We start from the raw sequence: 27,735 nt of genomic DNA, 5'->3' as shown, positions 1-27,735 counted from the left end.
AGAGGGAAGACAGATGGATATCTGTGGGTCAGGAGGTGAGGGGTGAGGTCAGTTCCCCTTAAGGGAGTAAATCAGGGTTGGTATCTGGTTACCTTCTTTCCTGTGGAGCCATAAACTAAGGAAGAGGAGTGTCTTAAGTAGGATGTATATAAACTGTGATGTCTGAAATGTTTAGCGGTCTGATTTTAATTGATTTTGATTTTTGATTTACATGGTTTTTAGAGTGAAGTACATCGGAAAAAAGCAAAAGAAAACTGCAAGACTGAATAGGAGAAAAAACAAGCAACAAACAAAGAAGATAGGCTTTTGAAAAATAACTATTTTTCATAAAATTGTAGTTATCTTAGCAAGCTGAATTGTTTACCAGTTGCTAAGCAGTTGCTAGGGACTCTTTTGGAAGAAGCTAGCTAGCTAACGAAGAACAACAAAGAATATCTAGTTAACAGAAGAAAAGAAAGAGAAAATCAGGACAGAAGAAAAAGGATATCAGTGAAACAGTTCTCTAAAGACACAGGAGACAATAATACAAGAAACAACACTTCTGTAGCTTGTCAACTATGTGTCTGTCTATCCCTGTTCTCTCCTCTCTGCACAGGCCATACAAACGCTTCACACCGCGTGGCCGCTGCCACTCTAACCTGGTGGTCCCAGCGCGCACGACCCACGTGGAGTTCCAGGTCTCCGGCAGCCTCTGGAACTGCCGGTCTGCAGCCAACAAGGCTGAGTTCATCTCAGCCTATGCTACCCCCCAGTCCCTAGACTGCCTGGCGCTGACGGAAACATGTATTACCACAGATAACACTGCTACTCCTACTGCCCTCTCTTCGTCTGCCCACGTGTTCTCGCATACCCCTAGAGCATCGAGCCAGCGGGGTGGTGGCACTGGAATCCTCATCTCTCCCAAGTGGACATTCTCTCTTTCTCCCCCGACCCATCTGTCTATCTCCTCATTTGAATTCCATGCTGTCACAGTTACCAGCCCTTTCAAGCTTAACATCCTTATCATTTATCGCCCTCCAGGTTCCCTTGGAGAGTTCATCAATGAGCTTGACGCCTTGATAAGTTCCTTTCCTGAAGATGGCTCACCTCTCACAGTTCTGGGTGACTTTAACCTCCCCACGTCTACCTTTGACTCATTCCTCTCTGCCTCCTTCTTTCCACTCCTCTCCTCTTTTGACCTCACCCTCTCACCTTCCCCCCCTACTCACAAGGCAGGCAATACGCTTGACCTCATCTTTACTAGATGCTGTTCTTCCACTAATCTCATTACAACTCCCCTCCAAATCTCCAACCACTACCTTGTATCATTTTCCCTCTTGCTCTCATCCAACACTTCTCACTCTGCCCCTACTCGGATGGTATTGCGCCGTCCCAACCTTCGCTCTCTCTCTCCCGCTACTCTCTCCTCTTCCATCCTATCATCTCTTCCCTCTGCTCAAACCTTCTCCAACCTATCTCCTGATTCTGCCTCCTCAACCCTCCTCTCCTCCCTTTCTGCATCCTTTGATTTTCTCTGTCCCCTATCCTCCAGGCCGGCTCGGTCCTCCCCTCCTGCTCCGTGGCTCGACGACTCACTACGAGCTCACAGAACAAGGCTCCGGGCAGCCGAGCGGAAATGGAGGAAAACTCGCCTCCCTGCGGACCTGGCATCCTTTCACTCACTCCTCTCTACATTCTCCTCTTCTGTCTCTGCTGCTAAAGCCACTTTCTACCACTCTAAATTCCAAGCATCTGCCTCTAACCCTAGGAAGCTCTTTGCTACCTTCTCCTCCCTCCTGAATCCTCCTCCCCCTCCCCCCCTCCTCCCTCTCTGCGGATGACTTCGTCAACCATTTTGAAAAGAAGGTTGACGATATCCGATCCTCGTTTGCTAAGTCAAACGACACCGCTGGTCCTGCTCACACTGCCCTACCCTGTGCTTTGACCTCTTTCTCCCCTCTCTCTCCAGATGAAATCTCGCGTCTTGTGACGGCCGGCCGCCCAACAACCTGCCCACTTGACCCTATCCCCTCCTCTCTTCTCCAGACCATTTCCGGAGACCTTCTCCCCTACCTCACCTCGCTCATCAACTCATCCTTGACCGCTGGCTACGTCCCTTCCGTCTTCAAGAGAGCGAGAGTTGCACCCCTTCTGAAAAAACCTACACTCGATCCCTCCGATGTCAACAACTACAGACCAGTATCCCTTCTTTCTTTTCTCTCCAAAACTCTTGAACGTGCCGTCCTTGGCCAGCTCTCCTGCTATCTCTCTCAGAATGACCTTCTTGATCCTAATCAGTCAGGTTTCAAGACTGGGCATTCAACTGAGACTGCTCTTCTCTGTGTCACGGAGGCTCTCCGCACTGCTAAAGCTAACTCTCTCTCCTCTGCTCTCATCCTCCTAGACCTATCTGCTGCCTTTGATACTGTGAACCATCAGATCCTCCTCTCCACCCTCTCCGAGTTGGGCATCTCCGGCGCGGCCCACGCTTGGATTGCGTCCTACCTGACAGGTCGCTCCTACCAGGTGGCGTGGCGAGAATCTGTCTCCGCACCATGCGCTCTCACCACTGGTGTCCCCCAGGGCTCTGTTCTAGGCCCTCTCCTATTCTCGCTATACACCAAGTCACTTGGCTCTGTCATATCCTCACATGGTCTCTCCTATCATTGCTATGCAGACGACACACAATTAATCTTCTCCTTTCCCCCTTCTGATAACCAGTCGGCGAATCGCATCTCTGCATGTCTGTCAGACATATCAGTGTGGATGACGGATCACCAGCTCAAGCTGAACCTCGGCAAGACGGAGCTGCTCTTCCTCCCGGGGAAGGACTGCCCGTTCCATGATCTCGCCATCACGGTTGACAACTCCCTTGTGTCCTCCTCCCAGAGTGCTAAGAACCTTGGCGTGATCCTGGACAACACCCTGTCGTTCTCCACTAACATCAAGGCGGTGACCCGATCCTGTAGGTTCATGCTCTACAACATTCGCAGAGTACGACCCTGCCTCACACAGGAAGCGGCGCAGGTCCTAATCCAGGCACTTGTCATCTCCCGTCTGGATTACTGCAACTCGCTGTTGGCTGGGCTCCCTGCCTGTGCCATTAAACCCCTACAACTCATCCAGAACGCCGCAGCCCGTCTGGTGTTCAACCTTCCCAAGTTCTCTCACGTCACCCCGCTCTCTCCACTGGCTTCCAGTTGAAGCTCGCATCCGCTACAAGACCATGGTGATTGCCTACGGAGCTGTGAAGGGAACGGCACCTCCATACCTTCAGGCTCTGATCAGGCCCTACACCCAAACAAGGGCACTCCGTTCATCCACCTCTGGCCTGCTCGCCTCCCTACCTCTGAGGAAGCACAGTTCCCGCTCAGCCCAGTCAAAACTGTTCGCTGCTCTGGCACCCCAATGGTGGAACAAGCTCCCTCACGACGCCAGGACAGCGGAGTCAATCACCACCTTCCGGAGACACCTGAAACCCCACCTCTTTAAGGAATACCTAGGATAGGATAAAGTAATCCTTCTAACCCCCCCCCTTAAAAGATTTAGATGCACTATTGTAAAGTGGTTGTTCCACTGGATATCATAAGGTGAATGCACCATTTTGTAAGTCGCTCTGGATAAGAGCGTCTGCTAAATGACTTAAATGTAAATGTAAATTTTCAGCTGTACAGAACCTTTGGGAAAGATTAAACTTGGTTAAAGCTTCTCTAGTGTCCGTGAGTTATTTACTCTGAAAAATAAGAACCTAACGGTAACCACACTCGTTAGCTTGGGCTGCATGTCGGGTCTAGGATGCTATCATTTAGCAGCTAGCACCTCTAGAAGAATGATAGGCAGGAATCATAAGTTAACTATTTTGACACAATGCTAACTTCCTTAGCCTTGGCTAGCATAACTATTGTTGACAGAATACCTTATTACGGAGTGACGTTGCTGAAATGCTGAATACAACCGGTGTAGACCTCACAGTGAAATGCTGAATACAACAGGTGTAGACCTCACAGTGAAATGCTTCCTTACGAACCCCTAACCGACAGTGCTCCTATTCTGGTGACATGATGATCGGTGCTTGGCTGCCGTTTGACAAATACAGATAATATGGCTCTTATCCATAGTAATCTCATAATATAGGTAGTATCTGTATCTGCAAGATGGTGGCTCGAGCGCATCTAAAAAGAAGCAACAGCTCTTGTGACAAAACCATCAGTAGAGATGAAAATGCGATGGAAACCCATTTAACTTGTATTTCTCATTCTGTACATGAGAATTTAACGGTAAAAGTTATTTTTATGTGTACTATATGTCATCACACACAGCCTTTTATCTGCAAAAAGTCTGTTTGATGAAAACACCTACCGGTAGGAAAATTAATAATGTTTTATGCAGATTTGAGAATATTCACATTAAAATCTGTCGCAAATTGGATAGAAACCTAGCCAGAGACATGAATATACAGTACCATCCAAAAGCTTGGACACACCTACTCATTCCAGGGTTTTTCTTTATTTATACATTGTAGAATAATAGTGCAGACATCAAAAGTATGAAATAACACATATGGAATCATGTAGTAACCAAAAAAGTGTTACATCTAAATATTGGCATTCTCTCAACCAGCATTTCAATTAACAGGTGGGCCCTGTTAACCTGTTGGGGATAGGGGGCAGTATTGACACGGCTGGATAAAAAACGTACCCGATTTAATCTGGTTACTACTCCTGCCCAGTAACTAGAATATGCATATAATTATTGGCTTTGGATAGAAAACACCCTAAAGTTTCTAAAACTGTTTGAATGGTGTCTGTGAGTATAACAGAACTCCTATGGCAGGCCAAAACCTGAGAAGATTTCAAGCAGGAAGTGGCCTGTCTGAGAAGTAGTGTTTCATCTTGGCTCTTTTTATTGAAGACTCAGGATCTGTGCAATAACGTGACACTTCCTACTTCTTCCATAGGGTCTCAGAGCCCGGGAAAACGTTGAACGATATCGAGGCAGGCTCTGGCTGAAACACTTTATCGCTTTTGGCAAGTGGCCACTCAGAGTACTATGGGCTTAGGCGCGTGCCCGCTTCGACCGAATGCTTTGTTTTCCTTTGTCTGTTTATCTCAACGCAGATTCCCGGTCGGAATATTATCACTTTTTTATGAGAAAAATGGCATAAAAATTGATTTTAAACAGCGGTTGACATGCTTCGAAGTACGGTAATGGAATATTTAGAATTATTTTGTCACGAATTGCGCCATGCTCGTCACCCTTACTTAGCCTTTAGGATAGTGTCTAGAACGCACGAACAAAACGCCGCTGTTTGGACATAACGATGGATTATTTTGGACCAAATCAACATTTGTTATTGAAGTAGAAGTCCTGGGAGTGCATTCTGACGAAAACAACAAAGGTAAGAACATTTTTCTTATAGTAAATCTGACTTTGATGAGTGCTAAACCTGCTGGGTGTCTAAATAGCTAGCCCTGTGATGCCGGGCTATCTACTGAGAATATTGCAAAATGTGCTTTCACCGAAAATATATTTTAAAATCGGACATATCGAGTGCATAGAGGAGTTCTGTATCTATAATTCTTAAAATAATTGTTATGCTTTTTGTGAACGTTTATCGTGAGTAATTTAGTAAATTCACCGGCAGTGTTCGGTGGGAATGCTAGTCACATGCTAGTCACATGCTAATGTAAAAAGCTGGTTTTTGATATAAATATGAACTTGATTGAACAAAACATGCATGTATTGTATAACATAATGTCCTAGGGTTGTCATCTGATGAAGATCAAAGGTTAGTGCTACATTTAGCTGTGGTTTGGGTTTATGTGACATTATATGCTAGCTTGAAAAATGGGTGTCTGATTATTTCTGGCTCGGTACTCTGCTGACATAATCTAATGTTTTGCTTTCGTTGTAAAGCCTTTTTGAAATCGGACAGTGTGGTTAGATTAACGAGAGTCTTGTCTTTAAAATTGCGTAAAATAGTCATATGTTTGAGAAATTGAAGTAATAGCATTTCTAAGGATTTGAATAACGCGCCACAGGATTCAACTGGCTGTTGAGTAGGTGGGACGCAAGCGTCCCACCTAGCCCATAGAGGTTAATTAGTGGAATTTGTTTCCTTCTTAATGCATTTGAGCCAATCAGTTGTGTTGTGACAAGGTAGGGTTGGTATACAGAAGACAGCCTTATTTGATAAAAGACCAAGTCCATATTATGGCAAGAACAGCTCAAATAAGCAAAGAGAAACGACAGTCCATCAAACCATCAAGCGCTATGACGAAACTGGCTCTCATGAGGACCATCACAGGAAAGGAAGACCCAGCGTTACCTCTGCTGCAGAGGATAAGTTTATTAGAGTTACCAGCCTCAGAAATTGCAACCCAAATAAATGCTTCAGAGGTCAAGAAACAGACACATCTTAACATCAACTGTTCAGAGGAGACTGTGTGAATCAGGCCTTCATGGCTGAATTGCTGTAAAGAAGCCACTACTAAAGGACACCAACAAGAAGAAGAGACTTGCTTGGGCCAAGAAACACGAGCAATGCAGATTACTGGTGGAAATTTTTCCTTTGGTCTGGAGTCCAAATTTGAGATTTTTGGTTCCAATCGACGTGTCTTTGTGAGACGCAGAGTAGATGAACAGATGTGTGGTTCCCACCGTGAAGCATGGAGGAGGAGGTGTGAGGGTGCTTTTCTGGTTACACTGTCAGTGATTTATTTAGAATTCAAAGCACACTTAATGCTACCACAGCATTCTGCAGCAATACGCCATCCCATCTGGTTTGGGCTTAGTGGGACTATCTTTTGTTTTTCAACAGGACAATGACCCAACACAACTCCAGGCTGTGTAAGGACTATTTGACCAAGAAGGAGAGTGATGGAGTGCTCCATCAGATGACCTGGCCTCCACAATCCCCCGACCTCAACCCAACTGAGATGGTTTGGGATGAGTGGGGCGCAGAGTGAAGTAAAAGCAGCCAACAAGTGATCAGCATATGTGGGAACTCCTTCAAGACTGTTGGAAAAGCATTGCAGGTGAAGCTGGTTGAGAGAATGCCAAGAGTGCAAAGCTGTCATCAAGGCAAAGGGTTGCTACTAAAATATTAAATATATTTTGATTTGTTTAACACTTTTTTGGTTACTACATGATTCCATATGTGTTATTTCATAGTTTTGATGTCTTCACTGTTATTCTACAATGTAGAAAATAGTAAAAAATAAAAACCCCTTGAATGAGTAGGAGTGTCCAAACTTTTCACTGGTACTGTATGTATGGTACTGTATGTATGCATGTATGTATCATTCCCGACATTTGGATGGGAGCTATAATACAGTTATAATACCAATACAGTTATTGCTTATCTTGACTGCTTTCAATGGGGAAACATTGGCCTGTACCTCGCTTCTGTGATTTTCATTGAAAACTCCCATAGCATGGGTAGCATAACTATTGCTAACACAATGCTAACTTCCCTAGCATGGACAGCATAATGCTACTCACCGCCTCCACGTGTGTCTGGGTGGCCCGCGGGTGGCTGACCAGGTCCAGAACATGAGACAGGAACGTGGCAAAGGTCCGCTCCAGCCACTGGCCGCCCAGCGTGGTCACGAATACAACATATGCCTATTGGAGGAGAGAAGGAACATTACATGATTACATTATCACCTTATTATGAATGGTTATAACACCATCACCACCTTACTATGAATGTTATAACACCATCACCACCTTACTATGAATGTTATAACATCATTACACATGGCTTATTGTCACTGGTGCCGCGCACCATTGTCACTGGTACCACACACAACCATTATCACTGGTACCACACCAATCAGCGTGTTAGAGGGGATCAGTTTGAGCTGTCTGACTCGTCTTCATCACATAACGATTAGTTACTGGGGATGAAGGTGATTTGTAGATCTGTGATTCAACAGTCGGACAGCGATGTCGTCCATTTCAAACAAGCACATTATTATTCAACAACCTATCCAAACGGGAGGGACTTCTACGTACCTGTGTGACTCCCACCCGCACCTCTCTGCTGACAGAGCCCCCTCCCTTCAGCATCTCCCCCCCGCTCTTCAGGAAGCCAGACCCTCCTCTTAGGAAGCCTGTAGCCATCAGCTCCAACACCTCGTCTAGTGTGGCACGTTTCACGTTCTGACGCATCACTAGAGAAGACGGTAACATAGCACAGGTACAGAGGTCAGGGGGGGGGGGAAGTGTCAACCAATGACAGACAGACTTTTATTCAAATTGTCATGAAAATGCTTCTTGTCTCCTCCATTGCTCTGATCTGAAAAAACCTTGTAAAAGCCAGTATAATAATAATAATAATAATAATAATAATGACAATAATAATAATAACGACAATAATAACAATGACAATAATAACAATAATGATAACAATAATAATAATAACAATAGTAATAATAACAATAGTAATGATAATGATGATAATAATAATAATAATAGTAGTAATAATAATGACAATAATAATAATGATGAGGCCACTATACTGTTTTCACCTGTCAAGGAGTACAGATGAGACCTGGGCAGAAAATAGGTGGATTTTGTAGTTTATTTGAAAATGCCAACTTTTCAAATAATGGTGGTAGTTGAATATAGTTTATAAAGAGTTTAAAATAAAAGGCAACTTTTTTCTTTGACATTCAAATACAGATCTCGGAAAACCAAATAATATTTGAAGATATTTTGAATACCAAGTTATTTGAAAACAAAATATTTATATGATATTTCATGAAGAACCAAAAACTACAACAGTTAGCTGAATGAGTCTAAATATATATGAATGTTAAGCACAGGGTTTGGAGGGCTCTGGGATATGAATGTTAAGCACAGGGTTTGGAGGGCTCTGGGATATGAATGTTAAGCACAGGGTTTGGAGGGCTCTGGGATATGAATGTTAAGCACAGGGTTTGGAGGGCTCTGGGATATGAATGTTAAGCACAGGGTTTGGAGGGCTCTGGGATATGAATGTTAAGCACAGGGTTTGGAGGGCTCTGGGATATGAATGTTAAGCACAGGGTTTGGAGGGCTCTGGGATATGAATGTTAAGCACAGGGTTTGGAGGGCTCTGGGATATGAATGTTAAGCACAGGGTTTGGAGGGCTCTGGGATATGAATGTTAAGCACAGGGTTTGGAGGGCTCTGGGATATGAATGTTAAGCACAGGGTTTGGAGGGCTCTGGGATATGAATGTTAAGCACAGGGTTTGGAGGGCTCTGGGATATGAATGTTAAGCACATGGTTTGGAGGGCTCTGGGATATGAATGTTAAGCACAGGGTTTGGAGGGCTCTGGGATATGAATGTTAAGCACAGGGTTTGGAGGGCTCTGGGATATGAATGTTAAGCACAGGGTTTGGAGGGCTCTGGGATATGAATGTTAAGCACAGGGTTTGGAGGGCTCTGGGATATGAATGTTAAGCACATGGTTTGGAGGGCTCTGGGATATGAATGTTAAGCACAGGGTTTGGAGGGCTCTGGGATATGAATGTTAAGCACAGGGTTTGGAGGGCTCTGGGATATGAATGTTAAGCACAGGGTTTGGAGGGCTCTGGGATATGAATGTTAAGCACAGGGTTTGGAGGGCTCTGGGATATGAATGTTAAGCACAGGGTTTGGAGGGCTCTGGGATATGAATGTTAAGCACAGGGTTTGGAGGGCTCTGGGATATGAATGTTAAGCACAGGGTTTGGAGGGCTCTGGGATATGAATGTTAAGCACAGGGTTTGGAGGGCTCTGGGATATGAATGTTAAGCACAGGGTTTGGAGGGCTCTGGGATATGAATGTTAAGCACAGGGTTTGGAGGGCTCTGGGATATGAATGTTAAGCACATGGTTTGGAGGGCTCTGGGATATGAATGTTAAGCACAGGGTTTGGAGGGCTCTGGGATATGAATGTTAAGCACAGGGTTTGGAGGGCTCTGGGATATGAATGTTAAGCACAGGGTTTGGAGGGCTCTGGGATATGAATGTTAAGCACAGGGTTTGGAGGGCTCTGGGATATGAATGTTAAGCACAGGGTTTGGAGGGCTCTGGGATATGAATGTTAAGCACAGGGTTTGGAGGGCTCTGGGATATGAATGTTAAGCACAGGGTTTGGAGGGCTCTGGGATATGAATGTTAAGCACAGGGTTTGGAGGGCTCTGGGATATGAATGTTAATATAGTCTATAGCCTAGAATGAAAAACACGAGGAACAGGGAATCACCGCAGCATTAGGAAAGCACCACTTCTGCAGCTGCAAAATGACTAACACATATTTTAATAATGACTAAGACATATATTTTAATAATGACATATTTTAATAAGGACTGAGACATTTTAATAATGACTGAGACATATATTTTAATAATGACTAAGACATATATTTTAATAATGACATAAGGTAATCAGGTAACTCTTGACATCCAGTTCTTATACTTGTGTAGTAACTTTCATTATTACAATAACATTGTTGTTACATAGGACTCTGGAAATTGCTGTATAATTGCCTAATAATGGAGTTATTACATAAGTGGAATAAGGAACCGGCACTATTGCCTATGTACAGTAGCCACTATTGCCTATGTACATCAGTTCATTACTATGCAATTAAAATGCAATTACCAAAGTATTATGTAACACGATAACAAAATGTTGCTCCAAAAGTAATTACAGTTTTATTACACAAGCACAAGAACAGTTTAAATGTTAGGTGTTACTAAGAATGCTAACCGTAACAAAATATGGAGGAAAACCATGTTAGTTTGTATTCAGAGGAAACTATCCATTTTAAGACGTAAGAGCAGAGTTCCCCAACTGGCGGCCCGTTATAAAACATTTTTTTATTTATTTATAATAATTATTTCTTATTATTCATCGTTAAATGTACAGGGCATTCAGAAAACATACAGACCCCTTGACTTTTTCCACATTTTGTTACGTTACAGCCTTATTTTCAAATTGATTAAAATGTGTTGTTCCTCATCAATCTACACACAATACCCCATAATGACATCACAATACCCCATAATGACATCACAATACCCCATAATGAAAGACAAAAAAACTTTTTTTTTTTTTTATGTTTCAAAATAAAATAAAAAACTGAAATATCACATTTATACAAGTATTCAGACCCTTTACTCAGTACTTTGTTTGAAGCACCTCTGGCAGCGATTACAGCCTTGAGTCTTCTTGGGTATGACCCTACAAACTTGGCACATCTGTATTTGGGGAGTTTCTCTCATTCTTCTCTGCAGATCCTCTCAAGCTCTGTCAGGTTGGATGGGGAGCGTTGCTGCACAGCTATTTTCAGGTCACTCCAGAGATGTTAGACCGGGTTCAAGTCCGGGCTCTGGCTGGGCCACTCATGGACATTCAGAGACTTGTCCCAAAGCCACACCTGCGTTGTCTTGGCTGTGTGCTTAGGGTCGTTGTCCTGTTGGACGGTGAACCTTTGCCGCAGTCTGATGTCCTGTGCGCCATGGAGCAGGATTTCATCAAGGATCTCTCTGTACTTTGCGCCGTTCATCTTTCCCTTGAACCTGACTAGTCTCCCAGTCCCTGCCACTGAAAAACATCCCCACATCATGATGCTGCCACCACCATGCTTCACAGTAGGGCTTGTCCCAGGTTTTCTCCAACGTGACGTTTGGCATTCAGACCAAAAAGTTCAGCCTTGGTTTCATCAGACCAGAGAATCTTGTTTCTCATGGTCAGAGTCCTTTAGGTGCCTTTTGTCAAACTCCAAGCAGGCTGTCATGTGCCTTTTAATGAGGAGTGGCTTCCGTCTGGCCACTCTACCATAAAGGTCTGATTGGTGGAGTGCTGCAGAGATGGGAGAAACTTCCAGAAGGACAACCATCTAAACAGAGGAACTCTGTCAGATCAGGTTCTTGGTCACATCCCTGACCAAGGCCCTTCTCCCCCGATTGCTCAGTTTGGCTGGGTGGCCAACTCTAGGAAGAGTCTTGGTGGTTCCACACTTCTTGCATTTAAGAACGATGGAGGACACTATATTCTTGGGGAGCTTCAATGCTGCAGACATTTTTTTGGTACCCTTCCCCAGATCTGTGCATCGACAAAATCCTGTCTCAATCCTGTCTCGGAGCTCTGCGGACAATTCCTTCGACCTCATGGCTTGGTTTTTGCTCTGACATGCACTGTCAACTGTGGGACCTTATATTGACAGGTGTGGGCCTTTCCAAATCATGTCCAATCATTTGAATTTACAACAGGTGGACTCCAATCAAGTTGTAGAAACATCAAGGATGATCGATGGAAACAGGACGCACCCGAGCTCAATTTCGAATCTCATATCAAAAGGTACTGAATACTTATACCTTACAATTCTGTTTTTAATACATTTACAAAAATGTCTAAAAACCTGGTTTTGCGTTGTCATTATGGGGTATTGTGTGTAGATTGAGGTATAAAAACATTTTAAAATAAGGCTGTAACATAACAAAATGTAGAAAAAGGGGAGGGATTTGAATACTTTATCTGTACAAAATATCATTGGTTAATTGTTTTGATTATGTTCACCTGGGCAACGGACATTTACAGAATGTTTAGATATTATATTTCTATCGTCAACATTCCAGATACAGCCCTGACATTATTGGATTGGCTATCTTCAACTTATGGCAGGGATGTATCTGACAGTGCTGTTGGATCTCACCCCCCACACTGGGATCTGACCCCCCCCTCACACTGGGATCTCAAACCCCCCCCACCACCTCACACTGGGATCTGACCCCCCCCACCCACTGGGACCAATCAGAGAGCCCCTGGATATCATCAACGAGACCCATCAGAGAGCCCCTGGATATCATCAACGAGACCCATCAGAGAGCCCCTGGATATCATCAACGAGACCCATCAGAGAGCCCCTGGATATCATCAACGAGACCCATCAGAGAGCCCCTGGATATCATCAACGAGACCCATCAGAGAGCCCCTGGATATCATCAACGAGACCCATCAGAGAGCCCCTGGATATCATCAACGAGACCCATCAGAGAGCCCCTGGATATCATCAACGAGACCCATCAGAGAGCCCCTGGATATCATCAACGAGACCCATCAGAGAACCCCTGGATATCATCAACGAGACCCATCAGAGAATCCCTGGATTAATCCCACAGCAGATGAACACACTAACTGTTAGTGTCTCTGGATAAGAGTGTCTGCTAAATGACTAACATGTCAAACCTGAGAAAGGAAACCCCCGTTAGAGCATGGGCCTAACCTGCAGCTTGTTTGGGCATCAGGGCCGTGGCCATGACGGTTCCCAGTAGTTTAGATACGGCTACCCTCACTCCATAGTTAGACCCTTCCAGGGCCTTGAAGCACAGAGTAGCTACGTTCTCCAGCTCGGTGGTCCACATGAATACAGCCTCATTCTGCAGTTCTAGAAGACACTATAGACAGAGAGGACAGAGAGAGAGACAGAGACAGAGCGACCGAGTTAATAGTTAGATCCTTCCAGGGCCTTGAAGCACAGAGTAGATGCGTTCCCCAGCTATGTGGTCCTCCTCCTCCCTTCAACCGACGGTCATCGTCATATCTGAGCCCTTTCACAATTTATGGACTGTTGCACATTATTCACTCACCTTAGCCACAGCGCAGCGAACAGCCATGGAGCGGTCTGTGAGTAGGGAGCGAGCGTTCTTATAGATGTCTCTATGGCAAGAGGCTGCTGCTCCACCAAGACCATTCAACACCTTCTGTAGACTGAGTAGAATCTCACTACGACCCTGGGACTGGAGACAGAGGAGAGGGATGAGAGGAGAGGGGATGAGAGGAGGGGCGAGGAGGAGGGGGGCGATGAGAGGCATGAGGGGAGGGGGATGAGGGGAAATGGGGTGGTACATACAAGTCATTCTAAGCCTACCAAGTCAATCTAAGTCTATCCCACTACTGTTGCCATGATGAACTGTACATTGTTCTGAGCAACGATATAAACCTGACGTTCCTAGAATGTTTTATTTATTTAAACCTTTATTTAAAACAGGTCAGTCGGAATACCACGATAAGAAGCATTATGAGCTGCTAGAGGGCCCTCACCCCTGCTCTCTAAAACCTAGGGAGCCCTCACCCCTGCTCTCTAAAAACTAGGGAGCCCTCACCCCTGCTCTCTAAAACCTAGGGAGCCCTCACCCCTGCTCTCTAAAAACTAGGGAGTCCTCACCCCTGCTCTCTAAAAACTAGGGAGCCCTCACCCCTGCTCTCTAAAACCTAGGGAGCCCTCACCCCTGCTCTCTAAAAACTAGGGAGCCCTCACCCCTGCTCTCTAAAACCTAGGGAGTCCTCACCCCTGCTCTCTAAAACCTAGGGAGCCCTCACCCCTGCTCTCTAAAAACTAGGGAGCCCTCACCCCTGCTCTCTAAAACCTAGGGAGCCCTCACCCCTGCTCTCTAAAACCTAGGGAGCCCTCACCCCTGCTCTCTAAAAACTAGGGAGCCCTCACCCCTGCTCTCTAAAAACTAGGGAGCCCTCACCCCTGCTCTCTAAAACCTAGGGAGCCCTCACCCCTGCTCTCTAAAAACTAGGGAGTCCTCACCCCTGCTCTCTAAAACCTAGGGAGCCCTCACCCCTGCTCTCTAAAAACTAGGGAGCCCTCACCCCTGCTCTCTAAAACCTAGGGAGCCCTCACCCCTGCTCTCTAAAACCTAGGGAGCCCTCATTCCTGCTCTCTAAAACCTAGGGAGCCCTCACCCCTGCTCTCTAAAACCTAGGGAGCCCTCATTCCTGCTCTCTAAAAACTAGGGAGCCCTCACCCCTGCTCTCTAAAACCTAGGGAGCCCTCACCCCTGCTCTCTAAAACCTAGGGAGCCCTCACCCCTGCTCTCTAAAACCTAGGGAGCCCTCACCCCTGCTCTCTAAAACCTAGGGAGCCCTCACCCCTGCTCTCTAAAAACTAGGGAGCCCTCACCCCTGCTCTCTAAAAACTAGGGAGCCCTCACCCCTGCTCTCTAAAACCTAGGGAGCCCTCACCCCTGCTCTCTAAAACCTAGGGAGCCCTCACCCCTGCTCTCTAAAAACTAGGGAGCCCTCACCCCTGCTCTCTAAAACCTAGGGAGCCCTCACCCCTGCTCTCTAAAAACTAGGGAGCCCTCACCCCTGCTCTCTAAAACCTAGGGAGCCCTCACCCCTGCTCTCTAAAACCTAGGGAGCCCTCACCCCTGCTCTCTAAAAACTAGGGAGCCCTCACCCCTGCTCTCTAAAACCTAGGAAGCCCTTACCTCCGCAGTCTTCAGTGCTTTCAGCATGTTGGTGATGGTGTCCGGGAAGGAGCTTCCCAGCATCCGTCCCATCTTCTCATAGAAGGACCCAATACAGGCCACCGCAGCGCTGCAAAACAAACCACGATAAGCGTAAGAGAGCAGTTCATTACCACTCAATTATAGACTGGAAGCTATTCTTTACCCATTCACACCCAGTCTCAAGTAGGCATCCAGTCACAAGACAGCATCCAGTCACAAGACAGCATCCAGTCACAAGACAGCCAGTAGCTAGGTTTCCATCCAATTTGCGACATATTTTCATGTGAATATTATAAAATCATTGTCCAATTTTATGTGAACTCAAATCAGGTAAATCTCCTGGGACTGCATTATTACAAACACACTGCATGGACAGATGTTTCCTCCGAAAAAAAAAAGGCCATGATGGAAACACTGGAGCACCATTAACTCCTGCTATAGATCACAGATAATCCGCTGAGCTGTCTCTCTCAAACCTCGTCTTAATCCCGCTTTAAAAACCACAGAATATCACGGCGCATATCAACATCAACTACTAATTCTGATGTGATGTCAACAAAACAGGACGGACGTAGGCCTAGACGTTCATAACCTCACTTTCAGGCTACATACAAACAGATGATAGAGGGTTCAGAGATTTTAATTTAAAAAGAAATACTTGTGTATTTGATTTGATCAAGTCCATTGAATGACTAAAATGAAATCATGTCAACAGAGCCACTGTAAGCGTACAGCTACAGTATAATGACCTAGAGCCAACATGCATAGAATTACACGACATGACCAAAAGTATGTGGACACCTGCTCGTCCAACATCTCATTTCAAAATCATGGGCATTAATATGGAGTTGGTCCCCCCCTTTGCTACTATAACAGCCTCCACTCTTCTGGGAAGGCTTTCCACTAGATGTTGGAACATTACTGCTGTAACAGCCTCCACTTTTCTGGGAAGGCTTTCCACGAGATGTTAGAAGATTGCTGCGGGGGACTGATGTTGTGGTCATGATGCCTGGATCGCAGTCGGCTTTCCAATTCATCCCAAAGTTGTTTGATGGGGTTGAGGTCAGGGCTCTGTGCAGGCCAGTCAAGTTCTTCCACACCGATCTCGAGAAATCATTTCTGTATGGACGTCCCTTTGTGCACGGGGGCACTGTCATGCTGAAACAGGAAAGGGCCTTCCCCAAACGGTTAACACAAAGTTGGAAGCAAAGAATTGTCTATAATGTCATTGTATGCTGTAGCGATAAGATTTCCCTTCACTGGAGCTAAGGGGCCTGCACCATGAAAAACAGCCCCAGACCATTATTCCTCCTCCACCAAACTTTACAGTTGGCACTATGCATTTGGGCAGGTAGCGTTCTCCTGGCATCCACCAAACCCAGATTAGTCCATTGGACTGCCAGATGGTGAGCGTGATTCATCACTCCAGAGAACGCATTTCCACTGCTCCAGAGTGCAATGGCGGTGAGCTTTACACCACTCCAGCCAACGCTTGGCATTTGGCATGGTGATCTTAGGCTTGTGTACAGCAGCTCGGCCATGGAAACCCATTTCATAAAGCTCCCGACTAACAGTTATTGTGCTGATGTTGCTTCCAGAGGCAGTTTGGAACTCTGTAGTGACGGTTACAACTGAGGACAGATGATTTTTACACGCTACGTGCTTCAGTACTCGGCGGTCCCGCTCTGTGAGCTTGTGTGGCCTACCACTTTGCAGCTGAGCCGTTGTTGCTCCTAGACGTTTCCACTTCACACTAACAGCACCTACAGTTGACCGGGGCAGCTCTAGCAGGGCAGAAATGTGACGAACTGATTTGTTGGAAAGGTGGCATCCTATGACAGTGCCACGTTGAAAGTCACTGAGCTCTTCAGTAAGGCCATTCTACTGCCAACATTTGTCTATGGAGATTGCATGGCTGTGTGCTCGATTTTATACACGTGTCAGCAACGGGTGTAGCTGAAATAGCCGAATCCACTCACTTGAAGGGGTGTTCACATAATTTTCTTTGTATATAAAGTGCATTCGGAAAGTATTCAGACCCCTTGACTTTTTCAACATTTTGTTACGTTACAGCCTTGTTCTAAAATGGATTAAATACAAAAACATCCTTAGCAATCTACACACAATACCCCATAATGACAAAGTAAAAACAGATTAAGACATTTTGGCAAATGTAATAAAAATAAAACAGAAATACTTTATTTACATAAGTATTCAGACACTTTGCTATGAGACTTGAAATTGAGCTCAGGTGCATTCTGTTTCCATTGATCATCCTTGAGATGTTTCTACAACTTGATTGGAGTTCACTTGTGGTAAATTCAATTGATTGTACACGATTTGGAAAGGAACACACCTGTCTATATAAGGTCCCACAGTTGACAGTGCATGTCAGAGCAAAAACCAAGCCATGAGGTCAAAGGAATTATCCGTAGAGCTCAGAGACAGGATTGTGTCGAGGCACAGATCTGGGGAAGGGTACCAAAACATTTATGCAGCATTGAAGGTCCCCGAGAACACAGTGGCCTCCATCATTCTGAAATGGAAGAAGTTTGGACCACCAAGACTCTTCCTAGAGCTGGCTGCCCTGCCAACTGAGCAATCGGGGGAGAAGGGCCTTGGTCAGGGAGGTGACCAAGAACCCGATGGTCACTGACAGAGCTCCTCTGTTGAGATGGGAGAACAACCATCTCTGCAGCACTCCACCAATCAGGCCTTTATGGTAGAGTGGCCAGACAGAAGCCACTCCTCAGTAAAAGGCACATGACAGCCTGCTTGGAGTTTGCCAAAAGGCACCTAAAGGACTCTCAGACCATGAGACACAAGATTCTCTGGTCTGATGAAACCAAGATTGAACTCTTTGGCTTGAATGCCAAGCGTCACTGGAGGAAACCTGGCACCATCCCTACGGTGAAGCATGGTGGCAGCATCATGCTGTGGGGATGTTTTTCAACTGCGAGATATGGGAGACTAGTCAGGATCGAGGGAAAGATGAACGGCGCAAAGTACAGAGAGATCCTTGAAGAAAACCTGCTCCAGAGCACTCAGGACATCAGACTGGTACGAAGGTTCACTTTCCAAAAGGACAATGACCCTAAGCACTCAGCCAAGACAACGCAGGAGTGGCTTTGGGACAAGTCTCTGAATGTCCTTGAGTGGCCCAGCCAGAGCCTGGACTTGAACCCGATCTAACATCTCTGGAGAGACCTGAAAATAGCTGTGCAGTGATGCTCCCCATCCAACCTGACAGAGCTTGAAAGGATCTGCAGAGAAGAATGGGAGAAACTCCCCAAACAGGTTTGACAAGCTTGTAGGGTCATAGCCAAGAAGACTCGAGGCTGTAATCGCTGCCAAAGGTGCTTCAACAAAGTACTGAGTAAAAGGGTCTGAATACTTATGTAAATGTGATAGAGTTTTATTTGTAATACATTTGCAAAAATTACTAGAAACCTGTTTTTGATTTGTCATTATGGGGTATTGTGCTTTTTTTTTTAATGCATTTTAGAATAAGGCTGTAATGTAACAAAATGTGGAAAAAGTTAAGGAGTCTGAATACTTTCCGAATGCGCGCGCACATATATGTATACACACACACACACACACATATGTACATATAAATAATATATACATACATATATATACACACACATGTATGTGTGTATATACACTGCTCAAAAAAATAAAGGAAACACTAAAATAACACATCCTAGATCTGAATGAATGAAATAATCTTATTAAATTGCAGGAACTGCTGACACACTCCAGCCACATGAGGTCTAGCATTGTCTTGCATTAGGAGGAACCCAGGGCCAACCGCACCAGCATATGGTCTCACAAGGGGTCTGAGGATCTCATCTCGGAACCTAATGGCAGTCAGGCTACCTCTGGCGAGCACATGGAGGGCTGTGCGGCCCCCCCAAAGAAATGCCACCCCACACCATGACTGACCCACCGCCAAACCGGTCATGCTGGAGGATGTTGCAGGTAGCAGAACGTTCTCCATGGCATCTCCAGACTCTGTCACGTCTGTCACATGTGCTCAGTGTGAACTTGCTTTCATCTGTGAAGAGCACAGGGCGCCAGTGGCGAATTTGCCAATCTTGGTGTTCTCTGGCAAATGCCAAACGTCCTGCACGGTGTTGGGCAGTAAGCACAACCCCCACCTGTGGACGTCGGGCCCTCATACCACCCTCATCGAGTCTGTTTCTGATCGTTTGAGCAGACACATGCACATTTGTGGCCTGCTGGAGGTCATTTTGCAGGGCTCTGGCAGTGCTCCTCCTGCTCCTCCTTGCACAAAGGCGGAGGTAGCGGTCCTGCTGCTGGGTTGTTGCCCTCCTACGGCCTCCTCCACGTCTCCTGATGTACTGGCCTGTCTCCTGGTAGCGCCTCCATGCTCTGGACACTACGCTGACAGACACAGCAAACCTTGCCACAGCTCGCATTGATGTGCCATCCTGGATGAGCTGCACTACCTGAGCCACTTGTGTGGGTTGTAGACTCCGTCTCATGCTACCACTAGAGTGAAAGCACCGCCAGCATTCAAAAGTGACCAAAACATCAGCCAGGAAGCATAGGAACTGAGAAGTGGTCTGTGGTTACCACCTGCAGAACCACTCCTTTATTGGGGGTGTCTTGCTAATTGCCTATAATTTCCACCTGTTGTCTATTCCATTTGCACAACAGCATGTGAAATGTATTGTCAATCAGTGTTGCTTCCTAAGTGGACAGTTTGATTTCACAGAAGTGTGATTGACTTGGAGTTACATTGTGTTGTTTAAGTGTTCCCTTTATTTTTTTGAGCAGTATACATACATACATACATACATACATACATACATACATACATACATACATACTATAATTTTAATGTTGAGACCTACATCTAAATCCTATAATTATAATGCTGAGACCTACATCTAATGCATAAAGATATATCAAACTAAAAAGCTCACAGTTTGGTGGGGAGGTAGGTGGGCGTGTCATCCTTGCTCTTGATGATGTCGTTGCACTTGTCCAGCGTCTGGAAGACGGTGAAGGTGTCTCCTATGCTGTAGAGGGTAGCCAGGTTCTTAGCTAGCAATTTCCTGGTGGGAGGGCCAGGGGCACTGCTGATCAACCCTGTCAGCTGCTCAACCAACTTCTTCTGCTTCTCCTTCACATCCACCTGGCGGCGGGGACACAGACAGACAGACAGACAGACAGAGATTAACACTCAAAACACAGGCACGCAAACAACAAAACGTAGGTTGCAGATAGAGTCAATTGAATAACACTGACAGCACGTGTGTGTGTGTGTGTGTGTGTGTGTGTGTGTGGTGTAACACAGGTATGGACTAGCGTGAGAAAATTAGTCTATCTTGTCAACTCACCTTGTTTGCTGCCACTAGAACCTTGTCCAGGAAGCGGAGCCATTCGAAGATGAAGACGGGTCTCTTAGCCTCAGTGATCTGAGCTAGGGCTTCCTCGTTCAGAAGTAGACTGTGAGCCAACTCCATGGCGATAGTAACCTAGCTAGCGGTAGCTAATAGCCGATAACTCTTGGGTAAAAAGGTCCTCTCTTTCAGCTCACAGAGTCAATGACACAACCTCAACTATTGGAAATGTATCGGGGGGGGGAGAGGATCTCAGTATATTCACAATGGTTTTATATCAGGCCCGATAAGAGACCAAAAGATAAACGTCAGAGCAGAGGATGTAACGTTAGCTAGCTACAAGCTAACGTTACAGAGTCCGATGTGGTCGCACCTGTCAACTATATTGGCTAGTAGTTAACTAACACAAATATTAACTTGGTAACGTTACAATGCTCATAGTACCGGTCCGTCGTGTAACCCAACTAATTTAAACTGATACCTAGCTAACGAACTACGTTCATAAAATTGTTGACTGACGTTACAATGATAGAAGAGGGTTAGGACCACAGCTAGCAAAACATTAGCATTTCAGGACACTTACCACAGTTTACTAGACGCAAATTAATGCCGAAAAAAGGCACGAACACAAGCATATATTTCAGAAAGTTAATCACAGACGTAAATATTGAATACGCTTTAAATTATACCAAATAATAAAAAAATTAAAAACTCGTCCTACCTGTTTGTCGCCAATATCATTTGACGTTAACTGTGTCGATGGCCAATAATGTTTATAAACCATGAACGGTGACAGGGGCGCTGTATTGAAGTCACCGCGCAGCCATCTTGGTACTCTTCATTTAAAAAATATTTTTTTTTTGAAAGCCATAGAAATGTATATATTAACGTATACATTGGTTTTTGACACGTTTATTATATTACAGACACCTTAATGCATAATTTAAAATTAAATGATGTCAGCTGAACAGAAAAATTAAATATAAATTACATAAAACATTTTCCTTAAAATATATATTTTTGAGAATACTAATGTTACTTTCCACACTAAAACAACATAAATACTTAAATACATGTAATTTTGTACTTGAAACATTTAATTAAAATACTGTAGAATTCCATTCATTCCTACGGAGGACTGTTCCTACTAGGGAGTACCAATATGGCCGACCGGTGGCTTCAAATCGACTCGGAGATAATCCGGCTTTTCGAGGTACCCGGACCTAGCATATGAATGCAGCAATAACGTCAGAAAACCATAGGTTATACACGTCATTGGTCAGTGGCACACAGTAGATTCTAAATTCTATTTGAACAAGGTTTGACCCTATTATGGAGAGATGCAACTGCTTAGATTATTTACCAACGATATAAATCATTTGAAACAAGTGTATGTAATTAAATCTTTTGGCCAAATTTCATATTCCTAAATGTAAATCATTAAAAAAAAAACACTCATTTTTCTTACCTTACCAAAATAAATTGAAGAATATTTTTAAGACAATTAAATACTGTACCAACAGTATATTTTAGGCTTTATGTAATACGTTAGCTCCGCCCCTGGCCCTGCCCATAGACAACTGTCCTTTGTATATTCTTTATGTATACTTGTGTACCTTTTTATATTGATTTATTGTTGTTAAAAAAAAAACATTTTTTATTATTGTTCAGGCGGGAAACTCATCAAAATGTCAGGACAACATTTTGGGGTAATATTGAATCTTATGATTTGATTAAAGGTATAATACTATATTAGTTCTGGATCTTCTGTACATTTCTATGTCGTATTTTCTCCCATAAATAGTATTTAGACGCGCAACATGTCAACGGAACCAATCAAATGTGCAGAGGTTGCAGGCGGAATCTTTTCGCGAACGGAAAAGGGTTGTCACTAGTTACCACAGCCACAAAGTCTGGTTCTGCATATAAAACATAACCAGAGAAAGTAAATAATCCTAGCTCCAGTGAAAACAGAGAAGTGTTTGCACTTTACGTTTGTGTCTAGCTATATCGTAAAAAATCATAAAAACAAAAATTTGCTTTTTGGTCTTAATTCAAGGTTAAGGTTAGGCATAAAGTCAGTAACTTGGTGTGTTTAAGGTTATGTTTGAAATCAAATTTTAAAAAGATTAATTGTAGAAATAGGCGGGGTTTAGCTGATTATGACATTGTGGATGTGGTAACTAACTAACGTTAGTGACGACCGAGAAAAGGTGAATGGCCAGCTGAAAAATAATAGTCCTACAATAGTTCACTTGTTTGGTTTTACAAGTCAATAATGGCTGAAGACGAAGATGATTACATGTCCGATGCCTTTCTCAGTCAAATGTGAGTTTTTCTTCTTCAGTTTCCGTACGGTGAGCAAATAAATTGTGACTAACGATTACATCAGTGTGTGGATTTGTGATAATGGGTACCATTAGCTAGCTAGCTAGTTACTGTAACAGTAGTTAACGTAGCTAATTAGCTAGCTACACAGATGAATAGGAGCCACGTTCGGTTGCCAAACGTTGCATATAGAAATGCAATGAATAAAGACGACATAATACCTTGGTCTCTTGCTTGGTCTACTTGTTTGAGAGGCAGATTTGGCTAACTAGTCAAAGGCATGCTGATTCATTTTAGTAGTAGTAGGAGTAGTAATTGGCTGGATCAAAAGCCTGCACGTCGGGTCTCAGGTGACTGTCTCACCTCATATTTTGTTACACATTCCACAGAAGAATATTAAAAATATATACTTTAGTGTCTATTGTCTGGTTATTACATGTGTGTTCCGTTTTATAGCTAAGTTCTCCATTTATATGCAAGGTTCTCTCTGTGTCCATCTCCCTGGCAGACCAGATGTGAAGCCCGGTATCCCGATGGTGAAGCGTGTGAAGGAGGCCCTGAGGAAAGAGGTTCTTCACAAGGAGAAGAACGTTAAGAACCGCCAGAAGACTATTAAAGAGTTAGAGCAGGAGAGTAGAGAGACGGCACAGCACAGCACCATTAGCAACGAGAACAAGGGCTTTGCTCTGCTGCAGAAGATGGGCTACAAAGCTGGACAAGGCCTGGGGAAGCAGGGTTGGTCCTCTCCAGTTCAACTCAGAATGAATCATATTACTTCTTAACTGAATCAGTTCAATTCAGAAATAAATGCCTGACTTTATTGTATTGAACTAAGAGTTAGGCCAGACATCACAATAACTAAGCCAGTCAGGTCTCTTTAGTGATGGAGTTAGTATTGTAGCAAAGTCAGGGAGTAGTCCAGACTGGGGCTTGAACCCAGCACTTTGATACTGTCAACCCAACACCTTAGCAGTTCCGCTAAGAGATGTGAACCCTTGACGAGGTCGCTGTTTTGGAAAAAAGTTGTTACAATATGATGATCAGACCTGACATCACATGGTAGATTTTCTTCAAGCATTGATTCCTGTCTTTATTCCCTCTTGCAGGGGCGGGAAGAGTGGAACCTATCCCACTAAATATCAAAACAGGTGAGAATTCATTTTCATATCCAAGACAAAAAGTAAAGTAAATACGAACCTACACATTGACAGTGTGTGCATCAACATGACCTTTCTGAAGAGATGTAGCCTACCTAATGCAATTAACACATTACCTCTAACATAACCTTCTGTTATTGCAATGGTTGTAAACCTACTGCATCATCCTGTGGTTATGTATCACTCAGACAGAGGTGGCATCGGGATGGAGGGAGTGAAGAAGAGGAAAGCGGAGGAAGAACTTGAACATTACCGTCAGAAAGCCCGGGCCAAACAACAGAATGAGAAACAGTCCCTGGAGGACTTCAGGTAAAGACCTAGTCCCAGATGGCACTCTATTCCCTATTGCCTCTGGTCTAATGGCACCCTATTCCCTATTGCCTCTGGTCTAATGGCACTCTATTCCCTATTGCCTCTGGTCTAATGGCACCCTATTCCCTATTGGCTCTGGTCTAATGGCACCCTATACCCTATTGCCTCTGGTCTAATGGCACCCTATACCCTATTGGCTCTGGTCTAATGGCACTCTATTCCCTATTGCCTCTGGTCTAATGGCACCCTATACCCTATTGCCTCTGGTCTAATGGCACCCTATACCCTATTGGCTCTGGCCTAATGGCACCCTATACCCTATTGCCTCTGGTCTAATGGCACCCTATACACTATTGGCTCTGGTCTAATGGCACCCTATACCCTATTGCCTCTGGTCTAATGGCACCCTATACCCTATTGGCTCTGGTCTAATGGCACCCTATACCCTATTGGCTCTGGTCTAATGGCACCATATACCCTATTGCCTCTGGTCTAATGGCACCCTATAGCCTATTGGCTCTGGTCTAATGGCACCCTATTCCCTATTGGCTCTGGTCTAATGGCACCCTATACCCTATTGGCTCTGGTCTAATGGCACCCTATACCCTATTGGCTCTGATCTAATGGCACCATATACCCTATTGCCTCTGGTCTAATGGCACCCTATACCCTATTGGCTCTGGTCTAATGGCACCCTATTCCCTATTGGCTCTGGTCTAATGGCACCCTATATCCTATTGGCTCTGGTCTAATGGCACCCTATACTCTATTGGCTCTGGTGTAATGGCACCCTATTCCCTATTGGCTCTGGTCTAATGGCACCCTATTCCCTATTGGCTCTGGTCTAATGGCACCCTATACCCTATTGCCTCTGGTCTAATGGCACCCTATACCCTATTGGCTCTGGTCTAATGGCACCCTATTCCCTATTGGCTCTGGTCTAATGGCACCCTATACCCTATTGCCTCTGGTCTAATGGCACCCTATACCCTATTGCCTCTGGTCTAATGGCACCCTATACCCTATTGCCTCTGGTCTAATGGCACCCTATACCCTATTGGCTCTGGTCTAATGGCACCAGTCAGGTGCTGGTCAAATGTGTTCTAATGCTGTGTACATGTGTTCTAATGCTGTGTACATGTGTTCTAATGCTGTGTACATGTGTTCTAATGCTGTGTACATGTGTTCTAATGCTGTGTACATGTGTTCTAATGCTGTGTACATGTGTTCTAATGCTGTGTACATGTGTTCTAATGCTGTGTGTGTGTGTGTGTGCGCGTGTTCTACATCAGAGTGAGGATGAGGACAGAGAGGGAAGAGCAAAAGATTGAGGGGGACCTCAGGAGGAGTCAGAAAGCCTGTGAGCAGCTGGACAGTCAGAAGGTTAGACACACACACACACACACACACAAACACACACATACACAGCCTTTTATCTGCAAAAAGTTTATTTGGTGGAAACACACCTCTGGTGGAAAATGTGTGGATTTTACAATATTTGCCTGAAAATCTGTTGCCAATTGCATTGAAACCTAGCTAGTCACGAACTCTATTGACAAGAAGAAGACAAGGCCTTTTATGTTTAACTCTGACTATACTGAATATTCTCCTTTTTAAACTCCAGGGTGTCCCGGTGCCCAGAGAAGACTGGTACTGGCCTAAACTGGTTGTTGAGGAAGAGGAAGACAAGGTGGTTGAGGAGGAGGAGGAGGAGAAAGAAGACAAGGTGGAGGAGGATGAGTTAACTGTTAGTACATTTCATTTGAATATGATAGAAGCTCAGGAAAGAGACTAAAGATATGGCCAGTTAAAGAATAGACGTTATAATGGCATGAAACACTAGGGTTGAATTAAGAATAGATGTTATAATGGCATGAAACACTAGGGTTGAATTAAGAATAGACGTTATAATGGCATGAAACACTAGGGTTGAATTAAGAATAGACGTTATAATGGCATGAAACACTAGGGTTGAGTTAAGAATAGACGAAAGAATAAATTGAATTAAGATTATTATTTTGAAGTTCCTCCTGTGACAACCCTGTTTTCATGATCTTTTCTAGTCACTGGACAAGCTACAAATTCTGACGTCATATTTAAGAGGGGTCCATTTTTACTGCATATGGTGTGGGACCGCTTACAATGGTAAGAATGAATCCTACTCACTTAAATAAAACATCCCTGGCCATTATAAAGACATTAAATACAACTTTACACTGTTTGTGACCTACAGATGAGGAGGATCTGTGTTCGAATTGTCCTGGAGACGCAGCTGCAGATCACGATGACTGACCACTGCGGAATAATCTACAGAAGAGACAGGAGGCACCGGCCAGTTTGGATTCATTTAACGTACGGGGATTATAAATGGGATCAGAGGCCGTATGTATGAAGCGTTTCTGTAGGAGTACTGATTTGGATTTTTCCTCTTTAGATCACAATGAATAAGGTTACATGAAGGGGGGGGTTTTGACCTATAAAGTGTGAATTTGTATTATTTATAATGTAGACAGGAAATTGTATGCATTTTCTTCTTGAACATGTTGTTTTTGATTAATAAATTAAAACACTTTTTTTTATATATATGATTCAGAAACCATGAATTAAAATGATATTTAGATTATAACCTGGAATGTGTTAATTGTACATTTGACAGGCAAACTTGATATTTGCATAGGGTTCATTCATCCATGTCATCCACAGACCACGAAGTCGACATGTTTGCCTCCTTATCGAACACGTTATATTCAATAGGATGCAACATTTATTAGCAAATGCAGATATAATTTTTGGAGCTGTTTAAAAAAATATATGTACTTTGGCACTTTCACCAATTTATTGGCATGTAAACATACTTTTTTTTCTTATTCGTTTAACCTAACACTTCTCAGATACATATTACTAACTGAATTTCGTTTAGTTTTATTTTGGGGAATATAATTCTTTGTAGCCAACACACAGGCGTCAGCCCAGTAGCCATATTGACTGATGACGTAGGGTTCGGGAAATCGAAACCAAAGATTATGGATATACTGACAAGATATGCGTCTCTCCTTCCTAACAATGGGCGTTGTTGTCCACAACGCGGACCGGCGGACTGTCTAGCTCCCCCGCCTTATCCTTTCTTTGGATTTTTAACGTCAACCGCCTGTATTTAATAGAGAGAGACGCTATGCCACTATCCTCAATTCCTGAATATGCATAGCCGTCTCGAAACAAATTCCGATATAGTGGGGGGGGGGGTTCAAAATTGCCGTGATGTCACGTCCCCACTTAAATCAGTAAACTCGTAACAATTTAAGC

General features: G+C 44.2%; 2 protein-coding genes across 12 annotated transcripts in view; one reads left to right on the top strand and one right to left on the bottom strand.

Moving 5' to 3' along the window:
• Positions 1 to 21,483, bottom strand: part of heatr5b (HEAT repeat containing 5B) — a 150,050-nt gene extending 128,567 nt beyond the window's left edge. For 5 of the 9 annotated variants that reach the window (XM_045702259.1, XM_045702260.1, XM_045702261.1 and 2 more), the window contains exons 1-8: positions 21,357 to 21,482; positions 20,633 to 20,854; positions 20,216 to 20,427; positions 15,240 to 15,348; positions 13,608 to 13,757; positions 13,244 to 13,415; positions 7,999 to 8,156; positions 7,483 to 7,605 (exon numbers count right to left, since the gene is read on the bottom strand). In XM_045702259.1, the coding sequence (XP_045558215.1) occupies positions 7,483 to 7,605; positions 7,999 to 8,156; positions 13,244 to 13,415; positions 13,608 to 13,757; positions 15,240 to 15,348; positions 20,216 to 20,427; positions 20,633 to 20,758 (1,050 nt within the window). In that variant the 5' untranslated portion in view covers positions 20,759 to 20,854; positions 21,357 to 21,482. Of the gene's footprint in view, positions 1 to 7,482; positions 7,606 to 7,998; positions 8,157 to 13,243; positions 13,416 to 13,607; positions 13,758 to 15,239; positions 15,349 to 20,215; positions 20,428 to 20,632; positions 20,855 to 21,356 lie in introns of all 9 variants that reach the window. The other 4 variants (XM_045702256.1, XM_045702258.1, XM_045702264.1 and 1 more) reach the window with 2 other exon arrangements.
• A 1,095-nt stretch (positions 21,484 to 22,578) lies between these two features.
• On the top strand, positions 22,579 to 27,054 carry gpatch11 (G patch domain containing 11). Of its 3 annotated transcripts, none has more exons than XM_014157893.2 (8): positions 22,579 to 22,963; positions 23,477 to 23,698; positions 24,070 to 24,111; positions 24,309 to 24,429; positions 25,725 to 25,815; positions 26,057 to 26,179; positions 26,496 to 26,577; positions 26,666 to 27,013. In XM_014157893.2, the coding sequence occupies exons 1-8, from the start codon at positions 22,930 to 22,932 to the stop codon at positions 26,722 to 26,724; spliced, it is 774 nt and encodes a 257-aa protein (XP_014013368.1). In that variant the 5' UTR covers positions 22,579 to 22,929; the 3' UTR covers positions 26,725 to 27,013.
• Positions 27,055 to 27,735: the final 681 nt, after the last annotated feature.

Source organism: Salmo salar, chromosome ssa19 (genome assembly GCF_905237065.1).
Source record: "Salmo salar chromosome ssa19, Ssal_v3.1, whole genome shotgun sequence".
Classification (NCBI taxonomy): Eukaryota; Metazoa; Chordata; class Actinopteri; order Salmoniformes; family Salmonidae; genus Salmo; species Salmo salar.
Note: the sequence above shows the minus strand (reverse complement) of the source record. Positions and strands in the feature narration are given on the sequence as shown.

Coding starts and splice junctions, on each gene's coding strand:
- gpatch11 (XM_014157893.2), top strand. CDS start 22,930: ATGATTACATGTCCGATGCCTTTCTCAGTCAAAT. Junction 22,964..23,476: donor GATGCCTTTCTCAGTCAAAT/GTGAGTTTTTCT, acceptor CTGGCAGACCAG/ATGTGAAGCCCGGTATCCCG. Junction 25,816..26,056: donor AGCAGCTGGACAGTCAGAAG/GTTAGACACACA, acceptor TTTAAACTCCAG/GGTGTCCCGGTGCCCAGAGA.